Consider the following 8,831-nt stretch of genomic DNA (forward strand, 5'->3'; position numbering starts at 1 on the left):
ATTAACAGTGGCAAAGTGATGTTTTTAGGTCATGGTTTCAATTAAGTTTTCTTAATTGTCAAAATTAATGATCCTCGTTTTTCTAGATGCATCTTTCTTGCTCTTAAATTTACTTCAAATTTTTCTCAATATCCATGCAGCAATTCAATGGTGCTCCCAGGTTGCATAAACATCCCCATACATGTAATTCAACGGTAATTGTACTATAGAAGTGGTACTATTATTGCTGTCAGACTTCACATAGAACACGCCCGATTTATTTAAAAAATAAATGATGTTTTAAACAATACCAGTTCAACAGTAAAAAAAAGAGCATGAATTCTCATGTCTCAAAATTTTAGAGATATCGTGAGTCATCAATTTGTCTTTTCAAGATTTTCAAAGTAATCATATTTATATATGTTGTAGTAACTCTCGTAGGTGGGTAGTACAGGTTCTAACGCTCTGGCTCCACTACAAAGGATTGGTCAAATCCTGTAGGATCATAGCCTTCTAGAAAAAGTAACATGAATGAAACGGGAATTCATTCACATGACAGAAAATGATGCATCTTATTACAGACAACCATAGCAGAGCAATATATAACTGCAAAATGAATCCATCAAATCTCCAAAACCACTACAAATATTAGCAGTAACGAAGCAAGAGGCCCCATTTACTCAAATGAAACGAATAGTTATGATTTATTCCATCTGTTCAATGAACTGAACGAATAAAAATGCCTTTTTGGCGTCCTTGTTCACGAACATATAAATAGAACTCTGTTGGCTGGGCTACAAACTGCAAAAAGGGGGACCGACTTAAACAAGAAGATGAGCAGCAAGGTGGTGTTGATTCACTTGGCAGTTCGCACGTCACAAAGTCGCCCTCAGTCAGGTCCTCGGTGAAGTGGTCAAGACCCCTCGCGATTCATGCCTTAATTTGCTGCATCTTTGGCTCGAGATACCACCGTTTGTCGTCCCAGAACTTCTCTCTGTCTGTGGAGTCCCTCCCCTGCAAGGAGCATGATATGCCCTTGATCATCAGTATCTGCAGGGAAGGAGATCAATGCTTGTTTTTCCTCCACATCACTTCTCGCGTGCGCTTGATATGTGTTTGTTGTTGCTTCTGACTATGGCATGTGATGCGGATATTCGTACTTCTCACATGTTTTCTCTAATGAAATAAATTGTAGTTTTATATGGTCCATCTGACAGGGAACTAATTTGAGTTCAGCATCTTGCTTGGTTGGAACTTCAAGCCTATTGCACACACCTCACTATGGAGTGTTTCTGCAATATAAACTACACAAACATGCATGAAGACAGATTCATGCAGGCACGCTACACTTGCTTGGCTTTTATCATCATAAAGGTAGCCCAGGACTTGACATCCTGACAGTTGTTATTGATGAGACTTCCTTTATAGGCGGCTCTGCAGCCTAACCCAGAAATAGGCACAGGACAATTCTCTTCACATACCTAGGCAAAGGGAGGTTTAGTAGGATTTCGACAGCAAGCTGAAAAATCATTGAGCAAGATATATACGCTGGTCAATTTCCAGATGCATGTTACTGTTATCAAACAGCAGTTACAGCACACACGCACACACACACATATAGAGAGAGAGAGAGAGAGTGGACTGGAAAGGAAAGGCACGAATTAAAAAAAATCAACTTCAAAAAGGACATTTTTCTTGTTGTAGCAGGTACATAAAGAGAATCGCAACTAATACAACAACAAAAGCTACAATATACTTGGCAGAAACCTGTCCTACTTCAATTGTTCTCACTGCCGCAGTGGTAGATGAATCAACCTCATCGCCTGTAGCTGTGTTGACAGACTCAAACGGTGGACCAGAGGTATCCGCTACTGACACATCTACCTCCTGTAAACCCGTAAACCTTATCAGTCACGCATGACATAACGTGATTAGGAGACAGAAGAAGGTGATAGGCCCAAATAAAGCTAGCAGGAAGCAAAACCAAGGCCAGAAATGGAATTCAAGCGCTAAGTGAAACCATGGGAATAAAATCATTTTACGCAGGAAAAGGTGTACAAAATAAATACATGCCTACGCATCAAAAAAGAGTGCATTTAGAGAGAAGAAATACCCACAAAAACCATTCCAAAGGAAGCAAAAAGCTATAAGATAAATTAGAGGAGCTTGGGGCCAGATTCAGATTACAAAATATGCTAACAACTCAGATGAATATTTTTTTTATTGGATTTGAGGACACTTCTGTTTTTACTCTTGTTTTAAATAGGTATCGTGACTAAAAGACTCCAGTACGTTTACTCCATTTCATTTATAATGTTTAAAAAGTTCACATCCATAAAACAGCACATTTACATCCCGCACTACCAGTAGAGAAAATTGCATATTCAAGCTCTGGAATAGCTACTTGCGAATGGAAGGGCCATCCTTCCTAATTCTGCTTCTTTAGCACCTTAAATAGAGGTCTATACTAGGAACCAGTGTTATCAAAATCCGGTCTACTCAAACTCACTAGGTATCAGTGTCATCTGAATTGGTTCATTTGAATTAAGCCAGCAGCAGCAAACCGATTCAATGTTGGAGGCCTCAAAGATTAGCACGTGCCAGTTTCTAAATATTCTGCAAAATTTTTTTAAATTTTTTACTTAAATTAATTTTTTATTTTTTCACTTACTTTTTTGAGAAATGACGTCTTGTTTTTATGGATTCACAACTGATTCAACTGAAATAGTGAAACCACTGATCCACCAAATCAGCAGGCTCACCAATTCAAGATATTTGCATGCAAAAGACAATATTTAAAACAAGAAATGATATTGAGATGACATAAATTCAGTATGAGTAGAATCTTATGTCCAATTCACATATACCATCATAATCACAAACTATCTTGGCTTCAACTCCTTCCAGCTAATCTAAAGTTAACAATGCATCATCAAATTCGAGAGGTGAAAATTACTTCCAATTGTTGTTGCAAGGGAAACTGACAATCTGGCATTTAATGAAACAAAAAGAGAACTCTGAAAAGGCACCAAGAGATAAATTTTTGTGGCAAAAAATATTACTCAAAACAGCCAAAAATTATCCAAATGTTCTTGAAGGAAATATTAGAGAGACTTCTGATTCAAGATTTTAGAAATGTTAGAGATTGCAAATTTGAGCATTAGCAGCAAATAAATCTGTTATTATGTCACCACAAGCATCAACATTTTTAGGAAACCTTAAGGGGGGCCAATGGATCCTTCTTAGAAGATTATACATGTAGATCTCAAATCGTTAATAATGCTTCCACCACAAAGCTTTATAGGTCCAATTTGACCTTTTCTATACGAAGATATACCTATGAAGTCGTTCCAAATTATTAATTAGCACTAACCCTAGATCCTGCCTTTGATAATCATTTATTCTCGAGCTCCATCATGTACTATTCGTGGATTCCTTGACTGTCTGCAGCTCCTTTGCATGTGCTAAGGGTAGAAGTTTTGTATAAATGTATGGCCATGTTATTAAGTATTTATTTTTTTATTTAAGTTCTTTTCTCTATAAGAGGTGGAATAGAATAACCCGGTTGAAGCCTAATTGGCCCACTATACAACTTTCTTTTTATGCAGATCCATATATTTCTTAATTTACAGAAGAATATATGAACAGCAGAGTTGTCATCATATCCAAGAAAATGCAAACTGGCACATACATCGTCACTCATAGAAATGGAATTTTTTTGTACGGAGAAAACAACATGTCTGTATTTGGATTTTTTTTCAATAGTATAAGAAAAAAGCAATCAAATTCACTGAACAAGACAGCACCTTCACTTGCTCATACGACGACCTTGGTTCTGATTCCAGATATGTCTTCACTGTAGCTGTTGCACTTGTGGAATCAATGTCTATGACATCTCCTTCCTTTGGTAGCTTCTTTTCACATACAGAGTCACTCATAATGCTGTCATTGGCCCAGAGCTTTGCAGCTAAAATGGCATTTTCTTTTATTAATGTTGAGATCTGCACATAATAAGAATATTAATCTGAATATAACTGAGTAAACATCAGAACAGAAACACGGCAAGCATTAAAATCATTAGTTTATAAAATGAACTCTAGAAAAGCCTATGAAAATAAGGATTTGAACTTCAGGAAAACCTAGAAGATGTTAACCAATATCAGAGAGGTAGATTAATTAGAGTATATGGAAAAATGATCACTGTTAAAGTCAATTAATATAGAAGTCTTGCATTGGATCCAAATTCGCTACCAGAACTTGCCCCAAACCTCCACGTTGTCATTGTAATATGACATTAGACACGGTTTGGAATAGGGTGTTATAGGCAACAGTTAAGTGCAGGTTTCCATAATGCCTGCAGATTTTGCGAGCAATAGGTGCCGATATATAGACAAGTTGATAATGAAACTTCATCCACAAAAGCATATTCCAATGGATCTGAATACCTAGTCATGGTCAATAATGCTTTAACAAGAGCAAGAAAGGTCATTGAGTTCTGTGCACAACTAACTACTTGAAAAATCAACAAGATGTCCAGAGGGTCCATGGGGTTTGGAACTCTATTTGAAAATGATGTTTCGCTGTTACATGGAAAACATGTTTCCTTATAAATGCCAGGCTCCCAATATTGCTATACAACCTTCCTGACATTGCCACTAAAGAAACTAAAACCATGTGCAAGCAAGCAACATGTGGATGCATCTTGGATCAAGATATGGAAATCTAGGAGCTATGTTATCAAGGTCACATATCCATCATGATCAGAAAGTTTCATATCATGCTAAAATATAAGAAAAAGCAAATCTTTCACAGCTTTCTCAAAAATGAAATCAAATATGTGCATTTTTTACACTTCAAAGACCATAGAACTTTCCACATACTTTATCACACAAGAATAAAATTGTGAACCATGATATGACCAAAATACCAGGTAAAGGGAACAAATTTGATGTACCTGTAATTCAAGATGCTGCCTCTCAATGGCCAATTGATTGATCATGTCATTTATTATGTGTGACCTGGCACTTATCTCCTTTGCAGCAGCAATCTTCTCACCCTCAGATTGGTTCAAAGAGGCCTCTAGGCACTCTATTCTGTCTCTGAGATGTTCTAGTTCTTGATTAAGTTCTAAGTTGTTTTTGTCAAGTAATGCACACCTCGTTTCAGCTTCCTTGGCTCTTCCTTCAGCAACCAAAGCATTTGCCTTTAGATCACGGATCACTCCCTCCATGTGACTGACTCTTTTCTTTAGCATATCCTTTTCCTTACTGCTTGCCTCAGCTGATGCCATTGAATCTTGGGACTGAACTTCGACATCCATGAGCTTCTTTTCAAGTGACGTTAGCTTTACCTTTAAGGTTATGACTTCAGACTGCGCAAGGGAGCATCTGTCTTCTGCTTGCTTCAGCTTTGCTTCACTATTGTCATTCTCAAATTGCTGCAAAGAAGACTCTAAAAATCCTGCTTTGTCCTTAAGACACTCAAACTCTTTATCGAGTTTATGCTTACTTTCAGATAGTAGTGCATATTTAGCTTCAGCATCACTAGCTCTACTTTCGGCTGCCAAAACCTTTTTATGTAGCTCATTCAGCAAGGCTTCCAAATCACAAAGCTTTCCCTCAGTAGACTCTAGAAGTTGTGTCCTGCTCCTAAGGCACTCAAATTCTTTATCAAGTTCTTGCTTACTTTCAGATAGTGATGAATATTTAGCTTCAGCATCTTTAGCCTTTTTCTCAGCAGCCAAAACCTTGGCATTTTGGTCACTGAGCATGGCTTCTAAGTCATGAAGTTGCTTCTTAGAAGAGGTAACTGCAACCTCTAGACGAACATCAGAATCTTGCAGCAACTGCTCAGTCGTATTTAGCTTCTTTTTCAAAACTGCTATTTCTGTATTTGCAAGATTACATCTATCTTCAGCTTGGTTAAGCTTCGCTTCTAATTCTGTGCACTTTGATGCAAGCTCGTCGAGCTCTACATGTCTTACTGCCTTTTCTTTCAAAGTGTTTTCCTTATCAGAAAGCTTTTTAGGAGCTTCCACTAGTGAAGATTTCAGGTCGGCTTCTCTTCTCAAAGCACTGTGTAATTGTAACTGAAGTATCTGATGCTTGCCCACGACTTCTGCAAGGTTCCCGTTCAACATCTCTGCCAAGTTTTCTGCTTCAAAAGCCTTCTGCAATAGCTTCTCAATCGTCCTTTCTGTCAAGAACAATTCTTCCTCTGTATAATGCAACCTAAACTTGAGCTCTTCTTCGCTGTGCCTTGCTGCACAGAGTTTTCTCTCTAGGTCAATATCCCTTGCCAAAGAATTCTCCAGCATTCTAAGAATGTGACGCTGTTGATCATGCAGCTGAGGCTTCTCCACTGCATCTGCAAATCGATACTTATCATGTTCAATTGCTCCATTATTTCCTGAAAAGGAATAGCACAGCAAGAGAGAGTAGAGAGATAGAGAGCAAAGAGTTAAAACAACTGCGACGTTGGAGACAAATTGAAACTTTTAACTAAAAATGGATCATATCTTCACATTTTCATTCCAGTTTTTATAATCAGATATACTAGATAAATAAGGCGCCTGAGATCTACCAGTTTCTTGGCCGATGAAAGATAAGGTTCGTCTGAACTTGGCTGCCAGCATCCTCATCTCCAAAAGCTGGTCCTGAGATTGCCTTAAAGCTTCCTCAGACTCATCTAGTTTGAAGCTATATTCACTAAATACATCCTCCGAAGTCTTCTGCCGAACAATCAGAATTTCGCCCTGTATAGAGTTCACGAAGGCTTCAATCTCCTCGGTCTCCGAATCCAAAATGCAGGACAACAGATCGAATTCGAACACTTTCTCCTCAGAATCTGCAACCAGATCCTTGTTCTCGATTGCAAGCGCTTCAAAGTCACCGGCGATAGACGCTACATGTATGAGAAGAATCTCCAAGTTTTGGACCTTCTCCATGGAATAGGCCACATCAAGTTCTATCTTTGTTAGGATTCTGTTAGTACCATTCGGTTGCCCGTTCTCGCCGCCATACCCGTCTCCCAATTCTTCCACCATCCCTCGCGGTGATGCCATTAGGTCTGTGTGCCAGTTCTCAATTTGACCATGGAATCCGTTGGGGGAAGACATCGGTCATCAATTTTTCCTAGACAAAGACGCCACGAGATACAACTCAAAATCTTGACTCGGTTCACGATGAGAACATAAACATTTCCCTTTGATTCACTATCAAAACCATGAAATTTCACAAACCAAAAGTTGCAGTCTCTATGAAATTCAGCAAATAAAATTGATCTGGGTTGGTAATCGCAGCAGCAAATCTAGATAATTTTTTGTTCAATTGATTTATAAGAACTTCTCTTCATCGTCTGGACTAAACCAACAAGAGAACAATAAATGTCTGCAAAGAAAATCAAACGATAATTGATCTACCGATGGATTGACGAAAAGTACAAGACGTACAACAAAAAAATTGTACGAGAACAATAACAAAAAACACACAAGAAAGAAAATTCCGCGCAACTTCGCGTATTGTCGCCCGATACTCCACCGAAACAAAATAAAAGAAGAGAGAAAAAAACAACAGAGATAACCATTTACCTCGAACTTCAGTTCAAACGGTATACAGAAACTCTAATCACCAAACTATGGGCAAAAACCAAAGAATTTTTTGTGGGTTCTACTTCAATCTCTGGTTTTCCTCATAAATCCACTTCCAGCGTGAGAAGGGGAGGGAGAGGAGGCAGAGCGTGATGGCACGATTCCATGCGAGTTATGAAGTTCATCATTTGCGTTCTATAAGTTAATCAGAAAATCATAGTTATTAAAAACGGCACATCGTGTCACGTTCCTAATTGAACATGCTTAGGGCAGCCCGTGACCGTCTATCCCCGAGATGGACGGATCTTAACTCATGAGGTTTCGGCATTTGAGAAGCTCACCCCTGGATAAACAAGTCAAATGATATGCAATTTGAATACGAATGCTTGCACCGCAGATGGGCCGGATTTAGTCTCAAGATTTTGTTCTTTCCAATGATATCATATCTCATGTTAGCCTTATTTGCCTTGTATTTAGCTTCTAGCTGTCCTGTCACAGTACATTAGTTTGAACAACATATGGGGCCTTGTGTCCAAGTTCGATCGTTTGAATGAGTTATCCATGGTACAAAAAATCTTAGTGTTCTAATAATCTAAGACCAATTATCATAGTTGAATCATGCATTCACTGTTCATAATTTTTTTTCTTTAAATGTCTGATTTAATGAATATGCTTTGCGTTGGACAGAAAACGTGGCCAATCCATCATTCACAGAGTGTGATAATGCCGTATGTTCATTTCATAACACATAATAGGACTTTCTAGAAGCTACTTGCAGGCTAAAACCTGCCAATCGACCACTTTCACGAACTCTTCTTTTATATATATATATATATATATATATATATATATATATAATAATAATCAAAGAACATAGGTAGCTAGCATGGTCTTGTATATCAAACTGTGTGGGAATCATTTGAGCAGTCAATTTTAAGGAAATCAAATGGTAGAGATTAAGTTGACAAACATAGAAATCAAGTTGTATTTTGAGAATGCCTAAATACTCTTTAAAGAAGGAAACAAATGAATTTTCTTAATAGAGATCTGTTCTCTTCTTTTGAGTGCAAAACAAGGCAAGAGATCTCTATTGAAATACCTCTCAAAATAAGGCAAGAGATCTCAATTAAGGAAAATCATTTGTTTCCTTTTAGGCCTTCTCAAAATACAACTTGATTTATATCCTTTTCAACCTAACCCCTATCGTAAGATCTCTTTAAAATCAATGACCCATATGGTTCACATCCATTATGGCGTGTAAGGG

General features: G+C 37.9%; 1 protein-coding gene across 4 annotated transcripts; it reads right to left on the minus strand.

Moving 5' to 3' along the window:
• Positions 1–619: 619 nt before the first annotated feature.
• LOC116250743 (WPP domain-interacting tail-anchored protein 1-like) lies at positions 620–7,838 on the minus strand. 4 transcript variants are annotated; one of them, XM_031624649.2, is made up of 6 exons: positions 7,568–7,837; positions 6,562–7,112; positions 4,934–6,387; positions 3,786–3,980; positions 1,747–1,866; positions 620–993 (listed from the first exon to the last, which is right to left on the minus strand). In XM_031624649.2, exons 2-6 carry the CDS (start codon positions 7,094–7,096, stop codon positions 910–912), a joined length of 2,388 nt encoding a protein of 795 aa, XP_031480509.1. In that variant the 5' UTR covers positions 7,097–7,112; positions 7,568–7,837; the 3' UTR covers positions 620–909. The 4 variants fall into 4 exon arrangements, with proteins under 4 accessions (XP_031480509.1, XP_031480510.1, XP_031480507.1 ...); XM_031624650.2 differs by lacking the exon at positions 620–993 and adding an exon at positions 1,008–1,498; XM_031624647.2 differs by lacking the exon at positions 620–993 and adding an exon at positions 1,009–1,460 and having other exon boundaries at positions 7,568–7,838.
• Positions 7,839–8,831: the final 993 nt, after the last annotated feature.

Source organism: Nymphaea colorata, chromosome 3, assembly GCF_008831285.2.
Source record: "Nymphaea colorata isolate Beijing-Zhang1983 chromosome 3, ASM883128v2, whole genome shotgun sequence".
NCBI lineage: Eukaryota > Viridiplantae > Streptophyta > Magnoliopsida > Nymphaeales > Nymphaeaceae > Nymphaea > Nymphaea colorata.

What these genes read in the sequence shown, in the direction of transcription:
- LOC116250743 (XM_031624647.2), bottom strand. Translation starts at nt 7,096, where the DNA reads ATGTCTTCCCCCAACGGATTCCATGGTCAAATTGAGAACTGGCACACA. An exon ending in TTTCATCGGCCAAGAAACTG is followed by an intron (nt 6,388 to 6,561) that starts GTAGATCTCAGG and finishes ATTCCTTTTCAG; the next exon opens with GAAATAATGGAGCAATTGAA. An exon ending in GGCAGCATCTTGAATTACAG is followed by an intron (nt 3,981 to 4,933) that starts GTACATCAAATT and finishes TATTATGTGCAG; the next exon opens with ATCTCAACATTAATAAAAGA.